General features: G+C 41.9%; 1 protein-coding gene across 3 annotated transcripts in view; it reads right to left on the reverse strand.

Moving 5' to 3' along the window:
• Window positions 1-19,274, reverse strand: part of MCF2L2 (MCF.2 cell line derived transforming sequence-like 2) — a 366,799-nt gene that overhangs the window by 199,801 nt on the left and 147,724 nt on the right. For all 3 annotated transcript variants that reach the window (XM_040349448.1, XM_040349451.1, XM_040349447.1), the window contains exon 13: window positions 13,045-13,222. In XM_040349448.1, coding sequence (XP_040205382.1) covers window positions 13,045-13,222 — 178 coding nt within the window. The remainder of the gene's footprint in view (window positions 1-13,044; window positions 13,223-19,274) is intronic.

A 19,274-nucleotide genomic window follows, 5' to 3' on the forward strand; every position in this document is an offset into this window, starting at 1 on the left:
TGCCAACTCATCCCTTTAAAACAGAACACATATGAATTACACAGGTTCTGAGGCTAATTTAATGCAAATAAGGCACCAAGTGAGTTTAATTACCTCCTTAATCAGCCACAGAACCTGTGTAATTAATATGTGTTCTGTTTTAAAGGGATGCGTTGGCAACCCTACAGGGAGGAAAAAAATCTCCCAAGGCGCAATACCAGCACCTGTCTGTGATCAAACAAACAGAACAAGAGTATGACCACGCACTTAGAACCAGGTCAGGCAGACAGAGCTCCACAAACATCTAATTGGATAAGAAAATACCTGCTATCCCGGGCTCCCAGGAATCCCAGCAGCATGGCTCTTACCATGAAGGTCCCTTTTTTTGGGGGGGAGTGCTATCTTATCTTGTTTTGTGTTGTCCTTGCAGTCTATTCAGCCTTAGGTCCCCCAGCCTTAGGTCCCCGTGCGTACGCCCAAGGGTGTCCACGGGATTGACTCACCTAGATGGGGCTCTCCTGTGCACATCCGCCCCGAGGTGCCCTTGTGGCTTGGTTTTCCGGATACACGGTGCACGGTGACAACTTTCCACACACATGGGGAGGGATCAGTATATGGTCCCTGCCCCATGGGCGTATACATCACCAACACCCCTTTAGGCTGTGTGGGGGTGTCCCGCAGTGCTCTTTGTGGCTTCCAGTTTCCGGGAGTTAGTCCACGTCATGCTAGCTCCTCCCCTTTTTGCATCCGCGATGCGCCATCACGGCATGACGTCATGTGCTGCATTTTGGCGCAACAGGGAGAGGTATTTTTTTTTTTTTTTTCAAGAAATGTATTGGGAACAGGGAGAGGTATTTAAGGACCCATATGGTAGGAGCCATTCTGCTGGGATTCCTGGGAGCCCAGATGGGATAGCAGGTATTTACTTATTCAATTAGATGTTTATGGAGCTCTGTCTGCCTGACCTGGTTCGAAGTGCGTGGTCATACTCTTGTTCTATTTGATCACAGAGAGGTGCTGGTATCGCTCCTTGGGAGATTTTTCTCCTTCCTGTGTCTCTTTCCTCTTCTTATCCTTTTAAGTACATAGTGACTCATGGATGGGTGTCACTGACCTAGAATTGAGGCAAGCAGAGGTGAGATATAAATAAAAAGATGACTAACAGGATATTGCATAGTTTGCACGATAAGCAATAAGGATCTTCCTTTAAAGCGGAGCTCCACCCTACTTTCAACAATAGGCTAATCATACTTCTGACAATCAAAACTGAGATTTTTATCTTTAAAATCTAAACAGTACCTTTTACCTATACATCACAACGGGGCGCTAACTTTAAATTGCGACGCCTACCGTTGTGATGGCAACACAAGCTGACGCCGCTGCTCCCCGTTTGCGAGTGCGCTTGCGCGGGATCGAGCGGTGGATGCTGGGACATCAGCATCACCGCAACAAGGAAGTGCCTGCTTGTGGGCTTCTAATGCCCACAGTTAAAATGGCAACGGCGCAACGAGCGGAATTTAAATGTAAATAGCAGACAGAATGACAGTGGAGCGGACGTTGGACACCAAATACGTGAGTTTATTTGAGCTATGCTATTAACTATTTAACTACCCCCAGAAAAAAACGTATTTGTGTGGGAGATCCGCTTTAAATATACTTTCATGTACTTTCCAGCATAGGTGTGCGCAGCCCATTGCATTAGGGTGTGCACCCCAAAGCTCAAACACACACGCCTTTCTCCGTAGCCTCAGCTGCACAGGACAGTGAATGAATGGGAAGTGCTCTGTGCTATGCAGCTTCTTGTTCATTCACAAACTGAAGCATAGTAAACACAGTTTATTATGCTTCGTTTATGAATGAACACAGCGAGTGAGTGTGTTCACTGTATTCATTTAGAAAAGGAAGAGGCCAGTAAATTACATATTTACTAGCCCCTTCCCCATTCTCCATCCTGAAACATCCCCGCAGCAGCTAGGGGGAGAGGAGGGATGCCAGCAGCACTGCAGGGTGGGGTTAGTCTGGGCAGTAGGGGGAATCTGCACTGCACGTAGGTCTAAGGGTGTGCCCAGGCACACCTGGCGCACCCCCTGTGCACACGCTTAATGCTTTCCAGGTTTGTGCAGTATTTTGTGCGGGGACCACCCTGTCATCCGCCGGCTCAGCGGGCACCCGCGATCGCCTGACCGTCTGTTTATACAATGTATGAACAGCGATCAGTCATTTCCCCAAGTCAGTCCACCCCGCCCTTCAGTTAGAACACACCTAGGGAACATACTTAACCCCTTCCTCGCCCCCTAGTGTTAACCCCTTCCCTACCAGTGGCATTTTTATAGTAATCAATGCATTTTTATAGAACTGATCGCCATAATGTCGCAGTACCGGTAAAAATCACTGATTGCCGCCATTACTAGTAAAACAAAAATATTAATAAAAATGCCATAAAACTATCCCCTATTTTGTAAATGCTATAACTTTTGCGCAAACCAATCAATAAACGCTTATTGCGTTTTTTTTTTTTACAAAAAATATGTAGAAGAATACGTATTGGTCTAAACTGAGTAAAAACATTTTTTTTATATATATTTCGGGGATATTTATTATAGCAAAAAGTAAAAAATATTCATTTTTTTCAAAATTGTCGCTCTATTATTGTTTATAGCGCAAAAAATAAAAACCGCAGAGGTGATCAAATACCACCAAACGAAAGCTCTATTTGTGGGGAAAAAAGGACGCCAATTATGTTTGGGAGCCACATCGCACGCCCGCGCAATTGTCAGTTAAAGCGACGCAGTGCCGAATCGCAAAAAGTGGCCCGGTCTCTGACCAGCAATATGGTCCGGGGCTTAAGTGGTTAAAAACATTCTCAAGGTAGAAGCAGCACAGAACTACAACACATGCCAACAGAATATGAAATCATTTTTGTAGTATTGTGAAAAATAGTTATATGACAGCGTGTATAGCATTATATGAAGGTGTGAGCCTGTGGCACAGTTTGATCCCAATGGGGGTGCCGGGAGCACGGTATCGATACCATACCTAGACTTGATCTAAGGTTAACATAGCCAATTAACCTACAAAATGGAAGAATTCCTTTTCTTGCAAATTTACGTGATGTATCATTGTTATCCCTACAGACGGAGCAATGTGTATTTTGCAATATCATATAACTCTCAGTATAAATGTGTTATTGTTCTGTTGTTAAAACACCTAATAAAAACTAATTGAAAAGAAATTATTTTTGTATCTCACAATGAAGGTGTGGGAGTATGGAAATGTTGATAAAAGTAGCCATTTGCTTCAAGGGTATAACCTTTTGTTGTACATACAAATAGGTCCAAAATAGTTTATTCTTCAAGTGCCATTTGAACACAATACAATAATAATAAAAAATCTCCTTTTGCAATGTATTAAATGTTTGCAGTTGTTTTGCACAAGTAGCTAGCAGGCATTGTTGTTTTATTACTGTTAAAGTCTGTGCAGTGAGAGAGTTTTTTTTAGAAGCTTCAGTGGCCTTGGGTTTTCAAACATCAAAAACTATCCAATAGACTTCCTCCTCATATATTTCACCAGTTAACATTGCCCACACTGACAAATACTACAGACTGTTGTAAAATGAAAATACCTGTTGAAATTATTTGCTGACCAAATATAAAAAAAAAATACCATACAGGATGCTAGCATTGTCTTAATAACTTGAAAACGGAACTTGGATCAACAAGAAAAATGAGCTTTGATAATAGGTGTGGACCTTCTCAGCCTTCCCAAGAAATCTGATGATCAGCAACTGTGTAAAGCATATTGTTTCCACAAAGCTAAGAAATGTCCTAGTGTTTGCAAATGTTCATGTGTTAGATGATGGACAAACACACTGGAGGAGATTAACTAAAACTGGTGTACACATAATCTGATGCAGCTGTGCATAGTAACCAAACAGCTTCTAGGATTTATTGTCAAAGCTTAAGCCTAGGTTCACACTGCTGCGAATTCAAAATCGCGGTAAAATGCAAGATTTTACCGCGATTTTGCGGCTGCGATTTTGCCGCGATTTCGGCCGCAATTTAATGTAAATCGCGGCCCGAAATCGCAAAAAGTAGTACAGGAACTACTTTTTGAAATCGCAGATGCGGCGTCGCACTGATTAGGACAGTGCCATTGCCGACAATTGCCGCCGATTTGAGATGCGATTTGACATGTCAAATCGCATCTCAAATCGTTCCAAATCGTACCCAGTGTGAACCAGGGCTAATTGAACAAGCTCAAGTTAGAAGCTGATTCTGTGTGCACCAGTTTTAGTAAATCTCCCCCCACTGTGGCCTTTAGTGCGAGTTTATTCAGTATAAAAGGTTTGCCAAATGTGGAGAAAGTGATTAAAGGATCACTAAAGGAAAACATTTTTTTTGCTGAAATGACTGTTTACAGAGACATAAAAGTTAACTGATTCCTTTTAAAAATGATTAAAAATAGATTAAATTCAATCATATAATGTGCCTACAGTTTCACTTTCGTTTTTAAACTGGTTTCATGTGTCTGTGAAGTAAAGAGACCCACAGAACAAAAACAAACAAATCCAGGGCAGTGTTTTGTTTTTAAAATTAATCTGATTGGTTCTGTTAAGTTTTAGACACACAGTAATGACAGCTTAGACCATCGTGAAAAGCTCCCAGTATGATGATTATAAGGAAAAAGGCAACCAGGAAGTGTGGAGATCAGAGCAGTTTTACAGCAACATCAAAGCAAAAACGAGCAATGAGGACATGAAACCAGTACTGCAGTAGGGTAAAGGAAGCTATTTAGCTAAAAAAAATATTTCCTTTAGTGATCCTTTAAGCTGGCCACATGAATCATTTTTTTTGATCAACCAGCGGGCTGATTGAAAAAAAATGGATGGTGGAATCCTTCCTGCTGTGCTTTTGTGTTCTGACAGCAGGGACTTCTCCGCTGTCAGAATACACTGATCAGCGATGCAGCCCTTGATCAAATGAAAGTAATGCAAGAGAAGTCCCGTTCAAGAGAAGTTGATCATTAGGTCAACTTCTGCCAAGTGGGAATGGCCATAGATGAATTGAAAATTCGGATAGTCCCTGATGAACCGGCCACATTTCGATCCATCTATGGCAAGCATAACATGGGCTTTATTCATTTTAAAAAGGTACAGAAGTGCCTCACATATTTAATGTAGAACTAATCTTTTAAACACAAGCATAGAGGAAGCCAATCCAGATCTGATTGAGGTTCTTGATGGCCCTGGTCATTGTGAGTCAGGCAGAAGGGCTGCCGTACTTGAGAATATCTTACTATTATGCACAGACCATCGCATATTGGCCACTGTACCACTACATGCTGATCCACTGAGTTCCATTACGTAATGACCATTATTACCAAAGTTTTGTAAAAGTTCCAAGCTGCCCACAATATTTATATAAGAGTTACATTTGATGATTAAAGAAACTGAATTTCCTTGAGGCAAGGCAATAGTTGTTCAGAGTAGCCTGTCTGGTACACACAGATAAGGGGTAAGCCATTCATTGGACCAATTGCACAATTTTGCAGTTTAACAATATGTAAAATATACATTTTTAATATGCTAAGCATGAACATGGTTACATGGATATTTAATTTCCTTTTATGAATTGTAACAGACATTTTTCTTTTTGTATGAAATTGAGAAAAAACATTTGCTGAAAGTTAAGCACACCAAGGTGGATTCCAGGTGCATTGTATAATTTCACGCAGTTTTAGACTTATCAGAATAATCAGTCCTGCAGTTATTTAAAGAGACTGTCCTTTATAAATGTATGGGGCTGCCATTGCTGACATCTATTTGGACAATGATAGTTCCCTGGATTTCATGCTAATGTTTTGGCTTCAATACTTTCTGGGTCTGGAACAAATATGGTGATCAGGAATTCTGAAATTTTTCTGATAATTATTGGAAATCTCTGATCATTCTGCTGAAGGGCTATACTTCCTATTCTCTCCAGATAGTGTTATCTCCACAGTCTCTAGTGCTCAGACTTAGCCACTACTGTGTACTCTACTCGGGGTATCTTGTTCCTAGCTACACCTACTGAGCTACCTATGAATCTCCTGTGTATTATGTACAGGGTGGGCCGTTTATATGGATACACCAAAAACAAAAGTTGGATTCAAAATGGCCGACTTTAAAATGGCCGCCATGGTCACCACCCATCTTGAAAAGTTTCCCCCCTTACATATACTAATGTGCCACAAACAGGAAGTTAATATCACCAACCATTCCCATTTTATTAAGGTGTATCCATATAAATGGCCCACCTGGGTGGATCCATATAAATGGCCCACCCTGTATTTGTCTATCTACTTCTCATGGGAGCAATGAGGTAATATCCAATACAAATAAACTGTAGGGTAATAAAAATGAAATTTTCCCCAGTAGTAATGCATGTAATACATCCTGAAATAGTTTATCATTAAACAAGTATATCTAGTACCAAAGCTAAGTCAGTTTCCACACAAATAGTAATACCAAAGCAAATTGCTTCCTTATGATCAAGGAAGACATTTTACTTCCTGTTTTTTTTTTTTTTTTGAATAATGTTTTATTTGCCTGCTGAATAGAAAGTAAATAATTACCAGAAAATTATGCTTTGAGGGTTGAGTTCAATATTTTTTTTAGTTAATATTAACTAATCCACGTTAATCTAAATTGTAAAAGTTTCTGAATAGCTAGTATCTCGTCTTGAAAATCGCTGCCATCAACATATCAGCAATGCCAAAATCCTTTGCATTATTCTGTTCTTCAGTTTCTGGAGATCAACCTGAGAGATGGTCCATTCTACAGCACCTACCCTTTTTCTACCATGGTCAGCCACAACCCAGTTACTCCAAGGATTTGAATCATAGGCCCCGTACACACGTCCGAGGAACTCGACGTGCCAAAACACATTGAGTTCCTCGTCGAGTTCAGTGTTGAAGCCGCCAAGGATCTCGGCGAGCCGACTTTCCTCATTGAACAACGAGGAAATAGAGAACATGTTCTCTATTTGGCCCGACGAGTTCCTCGTCGGCTTCCTCGCTGAAAAGTGTACACACGAATCCAGCTCCGACCGAGTTTCTGGCTGAATTCTGCCGAGAAACTCGGTCGTGTGTACGGGGCCTTATAGCAGTAGCGGTAGCATTGATCTGCTTGAAAAAAACATCATGGCAGGCAGCTCTTGTGACAGATAGGGAAATCTGATATAGCAAGCCGATCAGAAAACACTGAGTGGCCACCAAAAGCACACTCTACCATTTATTAAAAATATAAAATTAATTATACTTGCACACATTTCCGGCACCTCATCTGGATCTGGGGAACACATCAGCAGGTTTTATTGTGTTGGCTTACATTTTATGTTTGTGAGTATTTTTCCATCCTATATTTTAAATAAATGGTGGTGCATAATTAATAAGGCCAGTGCACCCTATGTTTTCGGTTTTATCTACAAATCATATTTCAGCACTAAAATAAATCCAGTAGATATTCACTAAGAAAGATCCAGTTTTAGACAAACCAGAAACTCATATGCCAGCCAAACGAATAACCCATCCTCTTCTCACCATGTCTCAGTTTTCTGGTAGGTAAAGCAGTACTAAGGGCATAAATACAACACACAGAGGTGAGAAACACAGCAAAAAAAAAAAAGAGGCTTCACCGAAGGATCAATGCCCAAAACTAAATAGGTGAGGTAGAACCTTAAAACAAGAGGGGAACGTTCTACACAATAAAGTGGAGAGCATGGGGACTCAACCTGACGCTCTAGACCAAAATGGAGAAGGTCACCACATGAGAATGACTCCATATGGAAGAAAATACTGAACCTAAGCCAGCAGGAAACTGATTAGCCAGAAGCCACCAAAGATATGTGCAGCAAAAATGTAACTATCGAAAATGGGAGAAATGACTCACAAACTCATGTGATCAACAAGAAAAAAGTAACACTGGGGATTACCCCCACAAGAAAAAGGTCATATGAGCAAACCAATTTCAAAAACATGTCCAGGCAAGAAAGACTAGCTTGTCTTCACAGAATGCCATAAGCTTGATATCCCTAACCCTTCGCGTCAAGGGGGATAGAGCAGACGAGCAGACGATCAACCTTGCTAAGTGAAGTACACCAGAGAATATACAACCCAAGTCCCAAAAAGTTTGGCTGCTGTGTAAAATCTACATTAAAACAGAATGAAGTGATTTGTAAATCTCATAAACCCATATTTTATTCACAATAGAAAACATATATCAAATCTTTAAACCGAGAAATATGTATAATTTTAAGAAACAAAATAAGGTCATTTTGAAATTGATGACAGCAACACGTCTCAAAAAAAGTTGGGACAGGGCCACAGTCTAGAATCCTCTATTCTTTTGTCTGGGAACCGAGGAGACCAGTTGCTAAAGCTTTGGGAAAGAAGTGTTGTTCCATTCTTGCCCAATATAGTATTCTAACTGCTCAACAGTACTAAGTTTTCTTTGTTGTATTTCTGGTTTCAAGATGCGCCAAATATTTTCAGTACATTAAATGTTTGGACTGCTGGATGGCCAGTTACAGTGGGTACAGAGAAGAATCACCCCCTTTAAACAAATTAGATTTTATTGCTTTGCAGCCTGAAATGAAGAAAGACACAGTTTTTGATTTACCCAGCTGTATTTACTCTACAACGTATAACATCCAAGTGAAAGATATAACACCAACATGTCATACATTTAAAAAAAAAATCAAAAACAGAATCACTGAGTTGGAAAAAGGATCACCCCCTCCTAAAAATGATTTATAAACTCAATCAGTTGTAGCTAATCACCTTCTCAATGGCACACAAAGCCATTTGACTTTCAATTGTGGTCATCTTGATTAGCTACGCGTGAAAAGAGTTTTCTTGGAGCATTTCAGATCTCCAGGATAAAGTTCTGGACAGGCACAAGTCAGAAGATGGGAAAAAAAATCAAAGGCTTTATCAATGCCTAGAAGCACAATGCAGTCTATCATTAACCACTTGCCCACCGGGTTAATTCTGGCACTTCTCTCCTTCATGTGAAAATCACAATTTTTTTGCTAGAAAATTAATCAGAACCCCCAAACATTATATATTTTTTTTTAGCAGACATCCTAGGGAATAAAATGGCAGTCATTGCAATACTTTTTGTCACACCGTATTTGCGCAGCGGTCTTACAAGCGCACTTTTTTTGGATAAAAATCACTTTTTTGAATTAAAAAATAAGACAACAATACATCTTGCCCAATTTTTTTATATATTGTGAAAGATAATGTTACGCCGAGTAAAATGATACCCAACATGTCACGCTTAAAAATTGCGCCCGCTCGTGGCATGGCGTCAAACTTTTACCCTTAAAAATCTCGATAGGCGACGTTTAAAAAATTCTACAGGTTGCATTTTTTGAGTTGCAGAGTAGGTCTAGGGCTAGAATTATTGCTCTCACTCTAACGATCGCGGCGATACCTCACTTGTGTGGTTTGAATACCGTTTTCATAATGCGGGCGCTACTCGCGTATGCGTTTGCTTCTGCGCGCGAGCTCGTCGGGACGGGGCGCTTTAAAAAATTTTTTTGGCTTTTCTTATTTATTTTTATTTAGTTTTATATTTTTTTACACTGAAAAAAAAAATTGATCACTTTTATTCCTATTACAAGGAATGTAAACATCCCTTGTAATAGAAAAAAGCATGACAGGTCCTCTTAAATATGAGATCTGGGGTCAAAAAGACCTCAGATCTCATAATTAGACTTAAATGCAAAAAAAAAAAAATGTCATTTTTTCAAATGACAAAAAAAAAAATGTTTCTTTAAGAGGCTGGGCGGGACTGACGTTTTGACGTCACTTCCGCCCAGCAGAGCTATGAGGACGGGTGAAGGAGATTTCTCCTTCAGTCCCGTCCCCGCTCAGCTGCCGGACACATCCGATCCCCTCCGCCGCTACCGACGGCTCCGGTAAGCGGCGGAGGGCGCGGGAGAGCGGCGGGAGGGGGGGGGGGGGCCCTCTCCCGCCACCGATAACGGCGATCTCGCGGCGAATCCGCCGCGGAGACCGCCGTTATCGTGTACACCACCGCCCCCTGAAAAGATGAATATCTCGGTTGTGGCAGCAGCTGTTGCCGTTATCGAGATATTCAACTTTAAAAAGAGGACGTCTTTTTGACATGGGGCGGTGGTCAAGAGGTTAAGAAGTGGAAGGTATTTGGTACAACACAGACCCTCTCTGGATCAGGACATTGCTCCAAGCTGAATTAAAGGTCAAGAAGGAAACTGGTCAGAGAGGCTACCAAGAGGCCTACAGCAACTGTGAAGCAGTTGCAGGTATTTATGGCAAAGAGTAGTCATTGTGTGCATGTAACAACAATATCACAAATTCCCCACAAATGTGGCTTGTATGGGAGGGTTGCACAAAAAAAGCCACTTCTAAAGAAATGCTACATACAGTCACGATGAGCTTTGCCTTGAAATTTCTGAGGCCACATGATAAAAGGTGTAATGGTTAGATGATACTAAATTAAAATGATCTGGCCTCAACACCAAACAATATGTCTGGTGGAAATCCAATACAGCTCACCATCCAAATAACACCATGTCTACAGTAGAGCATGAAGGTGGTAATATCCCGTTATGGGGGTGTTTCTCTGGACCTCAGCGTTACAATGCTGGATCCGCTGGATGGGTGAGTATATGAAATGTGCAAATACCACCTTATGGTAAGTAAGGGTGAAAAACAAATTGGCGAGGCGGGGGTGGGGTGGTGGATGGCGATCAGCTGTAGCTTGCATTTTTGGCATGGCATAGAAAACTGACGTGATTTTTGGAAGTATTCCTGAGCCCATGCAGTGACATCCATCACAGAATCATGCCTGTTTTTAATGCAGTGCCGTCTGAGGGCTAGAAGATCACAGGCATCCAATATTGCATTTCAGTCTTGTCCCTTGCACACAGAGATTTCTCCAGAGTTTCAGAATCGTTTGATGATATTATGTACTGTAGATGATAATATAATTAAAGTCTTTACGATTGTACTTTGACGAACATTATTCTGAAATTGTTCCACTTTTCACAGATTGATGAACCTCTGCCCATCTTCACTTCTGAAGACACTCTAAGTTTCTAAGATGCTCTTTTTATACCCAATTATGTTACTGACCTGTTGCCTATTAATCTAATGTAGCGCTACCCCCCGAAGAAGCTTCTGGACTTTGGGCTTACTTCCACAAACAGCAACCACAACTAGGCAAAAGGAATTTTCCACAATCTCTCCGATGGCTCACGAAACAGTTTAGGGGTTTTTGGTTTTAAGTGTTTATTTTGGAAACATAGAGCTTGAATGAGATGTATGGGTACATGGGATGCCCAGAACTGACAAAATTACAAACCCCAAACAAACGGTTGAGGAACTGCTAAAGTCTTTGGCTGCTATAATCCAAAGTGAACTGTGAGTAAAGGTGAAGCTGCAACAGGCAATAAAAGTCCCAAAGACACAGCACCTGGCTATATTGCATGGCACCTGGCTGCTCTATGTTCAAAGTTAGAGGTGTTTTGGTTCTCCTGGCTGTCTGCACTCAAGTTACCCCTGGTCCCAGATACATGAGGTATTGCACTTCTCTGTCCTCTCCTCCTTTTGGGTGTATGGCTGGCTTGTACTTACTCAGTGTCCTTAAGTAGCTTCAAGAATCCAGAAGGTTGCTGTACTGGCCTTCTGCTGAACAGGCTGCTTCTGGCTTGGCTTAAAGTTTGCAGCTAAGCTTAGCTGAAATTGCAGCTGAGTAATGTCCTGGAACTTCCTTTTTCTCTTTCTCTCCTCTTGATATTTCTATTCTGACTCAGGGGGGCAGAGCCCCCAGCACAGGGGTAACCTCTAGATGGCTAGACCCTAAACTCTGCTCCTAAATTGCCAAGTTTCTAAAAATGTGCGGGCCGCTTCTCCACCTTCTTGGCTTGCCTCTCAGGGATTGGTGGAAGCTCCATGAATATTCAGGCTGCAGTCTCTGTCCCTCTGCCCACTATGTTCTGGAAACATCTAGTGAGTTCCAGAAGACAGGGGGAGGTAACAGAGCCACAGCCTATGAAGAACTGTCCAGTCTCAATTGACACAATCTCCTTTGCCTACACCAGCAACAGTAAGAACACTACACAACTTGATAAATGTTCTTCCAGCTCTTCCTTGTTAGTATCATATTTTGCCAGCTTTTTGTTGCCCTGTCAACTTTTTTTTGGAGACATGTTGCTGCCATCAATTTCAAAATTACTTTTTTTTTCTTAAAATTGTAAATTTTTTCAGTTTAAACATTTAATGTTTTCCATTGTAAATAAAATATGGGTTTAGGAGATTTGCAAATCATTGCATTCTGTTTTTATGTAGATTTAATGCAGTGTCACAGAAGTGCATGAAGAGACCTCTAAGACCATTGGAGAACTTAAGGGTATCATACAAAGTCAACATGATAGAAGCAAGACACCCCCATAGGGTAGGCAGGAATAAAAATCAGACCTCCCAGATTGGTGAGCTTGGGCTCACCAGAAAACATTCAGAATGAAGGTAAAACATCCACCCTGGGGTCTGCAGAGGAAACCTGTAGAGCCTGTCTAACACAGACCCCATCCATGTGTTGGTCCTGTGACGCATCAACAGCTGTGGAGCAAGGAAAGGAATCTTCTCCAAAATGCTAAGGGAATTTCTCTGATTAAGGACCATGCAAGCAAAAGTATCTGGCGGACCTTGCCCATGAAGCTGCTGACCAGCCAAATAAGGAAATAAATACTTTCAGTGAAAATCTAGGGTGATCTACCTTATTGGAGCTGAAGAAAAGACATCTACAGTATACCCCCTAGGACACTAGCAAAGCACTGAGACATGCTGGGTAGGTAGAGGAGGGCTTATATTGATGGCTGATTTACAACTTTTCTGTTTGCTAGGGTCCAAACACTTTGTAGGCTGCGGCGTAACTCAACTGTATCTGAATTCCTGTGTCCATCAAATGACAAGAAGGAAATCATGTTTACTTTTTCCTTTGTAGGTAGATACTTGGATTAAAGTGTGATGGACACTTACCTAGAGATGTTGGCCTGGCTGTCTTAGGGGAAGCTCTCTTTGGTGAAGACTCAGGATGTGGAGCTACAGGCTGTACAGGTCTAGTTTGTTTGGCTGCTAGTTTTTTTAAGCTTGCTTGTCTCTTTTCAAACATTTCCTGAACATCAGTCAGCTTCTGTAGTACTTTTTGAACACTTGCCTGGAATAAAGAACAAGTTAAACATCAATTAGTATTTGAAAAAATAGTATAATTATATTCTTTTTAAAAATGTACTGCTTTACAATCATTTATTTACATTATTCATACACATTAGCAACAACAGCAAGCAGCCTTGTTCAAGCATGTAGTTAAAGTTGGGTTCCAGGCAAATGTGGTTAACATACATACAGTAGAGGCAGATTTGGTGACCTTTTCTTCCTACAGTTAGGCCCCATTCACACCTGCGGACCGTTCAGATCCGCCTGTCAGTTTTTTCAGGCGGATCTGAACGGGCGCTCCATGTATCTCTAAGGAGCGTCGGATGTCAGTGGTGATATGTCCGCTGACATCCGGTTCATTTTCTTTCACAAAAGTTTTATTGTCATATAAACCGACAGTACAGGTTCACAATGTTATATAGCATACAATGTACAAAGTAAATCCGGACCCAAAAGCCCACATCAACATACAGGAAGCAAGATCTTATGCTATACTCAATTGAAAAGAGAGATGAAAAAAGTATTTAGAACAAGATGGTCTAGAACCCAGGCATCGCCCGACTGTCTATAAACCTGTTGAATGAGTGTGCAATTCACAACAACAAAAAAAATCTGAAGGTTAGCATCCTCTAGAAAGAGTACAAAGAGATAACAGTCAAGGAAGAGACTATAAAGGAGTGGACAAAGAGAGGAAAGTGGAGCAGAGTGAGAAGAAGAATGGAAGGTGAAATGGGAGAGAAAGAAGAAGGGGGTAGAAGGTCCACGGGGTGCGTGCAAGAGGAGTCCTACATTGACAGTAATGCGGTGTCAAACCTAGAAGGGTGGTAGTATGTCATCCAAGGCTGCCAAAAGCTGAGAAACTTGTCGTGCGTATCAGAAAGGACAGACGTTAGTTTCTCATTAACCATGACATCGTTCATGCCTTTTTTGACCGCCTCAAAGCTAAGTGTGGGTGTCTTCCATGCTCTCGCAATTGTCAACCGAGCTGCAGTAAAGAGATGCTGGGCCAGTTACCTCTCTGGATACAGTAATCCCACGATAGGCTTACCAAGGAGTGCTACATAAGGGTCCCTTTTAATGTTAATCTGAAATAGATTACGAAGGAGAGTGCATACCCTAATCCACAGTCTGCACGCCCGCGGGCAGGACCACAACATCCAGTTCGTTTTCATCCGATCCCCCATAGAGGAGAGCGGAGATCTGACCGGTCCGTCCCTGCACAGTGTGCAGAGACAGACCTTCATCTGCCAGCTCAGCGGGAATCAACGGAGCGACCCCCGCTGAACAAGCGGATGTTTAAAAACAGATCCTCACATGATCAGCAGGTGTAAAAGGGGCCTTAAGCCCTGTACACACGGGCGAGAATCCCGTCGGGAAAAAAAAGTTGGTTTTCTCGATGGGATTCCTGACAAGATTTTCTTGCCAAGTCCTATGTACAGACGCACATTCAAATGAACCGCCGTTCTTTTGAATGGCAAGAACGCGGTGACATCATTGACTACGACGAGCATGCGCTCGTCACATTCGATGCCAACGCCGCCATCTTGCTTCACCCTACCTATGCCTTGGAAGCTACCGCGCATTAGTCGAAGTCTCATCGAACATGCGCGGGTTTCCATGGAGGCAGGTAAGCATACACACGCTAGGGTTTCTCAGCAGGAAAACACTGCCGAGAATCCCGACGAGAAATTAGAGAGCAGGTTCTCTATTTTTTCGTCGAGATTCCCGGCAGTTTTCTCGATGAAAACACCTATGCAAATTGGATGCGCGTTTCTCCGCATCCAATTCGCATAGCAAGAGAATGTGGCCGCTTCTTTAAAGAGCCAGTTCACATTTCTCCGGGGCAGCTGCGGAGCGCACTGCACAGAAACGGCGTCTTTGGCTCAGTTTCAGGGCCGAATTCAGGCAAAGATCTGGCCCTGATTTGTCCCTGAAACAGAGAACAGGGACGCACAGCATTCCTATGCAAACCGCGGCTGGTTTAGGTGTAAACCGAGCCTAAATCACGAAAACTGTGGGTTAGTTGCACTTTAGCAAAAAAGCAGTGTGAAGCCACATTTAAAGAGACACTTTACTTTGCTCACGCAGGACAAAAGTGACAGTGTCTCTGGAAAGGGCTGCACTGAAAGAAGAAGCTGTGGCGAAGCAGTGCAAAGGTGAGTAAAAGTGGAGCAGAATAGGGGCATCTTGCATTGACACTGTCTCTTTGCCCTCCATGAGCAAGGTGATGGTACCACTTTAGGCAGTACAGCTAGGTCACCTTCCTGCCTCTAACTTGAGAATGGACAGTAAAGAAGTTCTGTACTGTGGATAAGAAAGGGCTCCGCAATTTGAGTACTTGCACCTAATTTAAAAGTAGACAGAGATTGTTGGGTGCAATCTTCTTCTCAGGAACTGAGGGTGCTAGCAATGCACATAGCAAATAAGAACAAAAGATAATCAGGAAAGCCGCACTCTTTTGTTCTAATTTAAAAGTACATTTAATGATTTGCAATGGTCATAAAACTGCATTCATTTTGCTTTTATATCTGCCTTGAGTTTAGCGTTGAGGTTGATTTGTTGGCTCAGTATTGATAAAATACGATGACAGAGGTATCAGAATACCAATCCACCAGTAATACCACTGAGTTTGTATGAATTTATGTATATTCTCAATGTAATAATGTTTTCATGTTAATCTAAACAATGTTCTGTACCACAGTGTAATTTAAAAAATCTATTTGTACGGAGCACACATAGATAATCGCAATTAGAACTGTAAATGTTTAAACAGGTACTGCATATCTACAACAGGGAAGATAAGAGCAGTGGCGTATTATCCATGTGTGCAATGTGTGCAGCGCACCTGGACTCTGAGGAAGGGTGCCCTGGCACACAATGCACACATGGAAGGGCCACCCTGTGCTTTAAAATAACCCCATCAGCTCATGTGCTTGCCACCTCCAACCCCCACAGCAACAATACTCTGTGGCTCCCATGCAGCTGCTGTCTTCTTCTCCTTCTGAACCTGAACCCGCATATAAAGGGAATAAGTGCTATGTCCCCAGTTCCTTTCTCTGTCTCAAAAAAGAGATGCTTCACCAAGCCCCCCGCCCCCAAAAAGTAATTTTTTTTAAAAATAACCTTATAAAAAAAGCCGCACAGGAATGCACAGGTGTTTCATTCCCAGTCCCAGTGATGTCAACTGGGAAGCTTCAGCTGCACAGACACAGCTGCTGCTCTCGATTTGACATCTGTGTGGATGTATACCTCTGAACTCACATTGTCTGCATTTGGGGCTGTGCACCGCACCCACACGGATGTCAGATTGGGAGCAGCGACTGTGTCCATACAGACGCTTCGTCGCAATTGACATGAATAGAACTGCCTAAACAGGGATGCACGGAACACTTGGGCACCCCCTTGTGCGTAAACATGGCCCTCACGTACTTGGACATTCAAACATGACAATGATCCAAAACAAAAGGCCAAGTTGACCTGTCATTGGCTACAGCAGAAAAAGTGAAGGTTCTGAAGTGGCCATCTCAGTCTCCTGACCTCAATATCATTGAGTCACTCTGGGGAGATCTCAAACGTTTTACTTTTACTCGTGGTTAGCATTTGGCATTTAGCATTTGGCTGAAGCCATTTATTATCAATCAACTGTTTACTCTTTTTTTTAACAAGAGAGTGTTTACTCTTTTTAAATCATAATCACAACAGAAACTACACAAATGACCCTGATCAAAAGTTTACATACCCTGGTGATTTTGGCCTGATAACATGCACACAAGTTGACACAAAGGGTTTTGAATGGCTATTAAAGGTAACTATCCTCATCTGTGATCTGTTTGCTTGTAATTAGTGTGTGTGCATAAAAGGTCAGTGAGTTTCTGGACTCCTGACATACCCTTGCATCTTTCATCCAGTGCTGCACTGACGTTTCTGGATTCTGAGTCATGGGGAAAGGAAAATAATTGTCAAAAGATCTGTGGGAAAAGGTAGTTGAGCTGTATAAAACAGGAAAAAGAAATAAAAAGATATCAAAGGAATTGAGAATGCCAATCAGTGTTCAAACTCTAATCAAGATGTCGAAAATGAGGGGTTCTGTTGAAATCAAACCACGGTCAGGTAGACCAACTAAAATTTCAGCCACAACTGCCAGCAAAATTGTTTGGGATGCATAAAAAACCCCACAAATAAAATACAGGACTCTCGGAAAACATGTGGTGTGGCTGTTTCAAGATGCACAATAAGGAGGCACTTGAAGAAAGATGGGCTGCATGGTCGAGTCGCCAGAAGAAAACCATTACTACACAAATGCCACAAAGTATCCCACTTACAATACACCAAACAGCACAGAGACAACCTTTAAACCTTCTGGCACAAATTCATTTGGAGTGATAAGACCAAAATTTAGCTTTTTGGCCACAACCATAAACGCTACATTTGAAGAGAAGTCAACAAGGTCTATGATGAAAGATACACTATTCCTACTGTGAAACACGGAGGTGGATCGCTGATGTTCTGGGGATGTGTGAGCTACAAAGGCACTGGAAATTTGGTCAAAATTGATGGCAAGATGAATGCAGTATGTTATCAAAAAATATAGGAGGAGCATTTGCATTCATCAGCTAGGAATCTGCGCATGGAACGTACTTGGACATTCCAACATGACAATGATCCAAAACAAAAGGCCAAGTTGACCTGTCATTGGCTACAGAAGAAAAAAGTGAAGGTTCTGAAGTGGCCATCTCAGTCTCCTGACCTCAATATCATTGAGACACTCTGGGGAGATCTCAAACATGCAGTTCAGGCAAGACAGCCCAAAAATGTACAGGAACTGGAGGCTTTTTGCCAAAAGGAATGAGCAGTTTTACCTTGTGCGAAGAAAAAGAGCCTCATCCACAAATACCACAAAAGACTTCAAACTGTCATTGATGTTAGGGGGGACAATACTGGGGGGGAACTGGGGTATGTAAACTTCTGATCAGGGTCATTTGGGTAGTTTCTGTCATTATGATATAAAAATAGTAAACACAGTTGATTGATAATAAATGGCTTCAGCCAAACACTAACCATGAGTGAAAGAAACGTTTTTGTTTTATCGAAAAAAATGTGATCAAACAATGGCGCCCTATTGATTTGTTTTATCATTCATATTCTCTGAAAAATGGCCAATAAATCATAAATTCTGCCAGGGTATGTAAACTTAAGAGCACAACTGTAAAGGTGGAACAAACTGACCTAGGGTTGTGATTATACTGGGGGACAGCCTTACCTAGGAGGAGGATTATACCGGAGGACAGACTGACCTGGGGGGATTATACTGGGGAACAGTTTGATCTGGAGGGAAGGCAGCCTTACCTAGGGGGTGAATTGTACTGGGGGACAGACTGACCTTGTTTGATTTACCCACGTCCCTGAAGCCCATCCTGCCTCTAACGCAAATGGTCACACCCACTGTTCACCCCGGCATGCTCTGTGCACCACATTACTCTTCCATTTGGCATGCCCAAATGGGCCCTAGGTATTTTACAATCCTAGCAACTCCCCTGGTACGATGATAACCATGCTCATGCTCTTCACTAAGCACACAACATTTTTTTATCAAGCAATTGGGGTCCAACTTGATCTTGCACACTGATTTAAAAAAAAACGCCCCTGGATAAGAGGGTTGCAATGATTTATATCTAAAATCTCTATCCTTATTCCTTGTATTGCCAAAGCTTGGATACACCTTAAAGTAAACCTGTCAGGAAAGAAATAGGGGACTGACATTGTTGGCCTCCTTTTTATGTGCTAGTTGTCTGCCCTGCCTACTGTGCTTTGCTGAGTGACCAACCTGAAACAAAGTGGGTGACCCACCTAAATTTGCAAGCTCTTTTCTGCATAACTTTTCAAGGCCAGTGACTCAACTATTAAAGCAATAGGGGTCAGTATAACTGCCAGACAACTAGAATTTTTAAAGAGGTGTTACAAAAGGCAGCCCACATGAAACTTCATTTTTAGTTTTGTGTGTGTGGAAGTGATTGGGTGGTCTTACAGATCAGGAGTTTACTCTCACTTTTCTC

The sequence above is a fragment of the Rana temporaria genome, chromosome 4 (assembly GCF_905171775.1).
Source record: "Rana temporaria chromosome 4, aRanTem1.1, whole genome shotgun sequence".
NCBI lineage: Eukaryota > Metazoa > Chordata > Amphibia > Anura > Ranidae > Rana > Rana temporaria.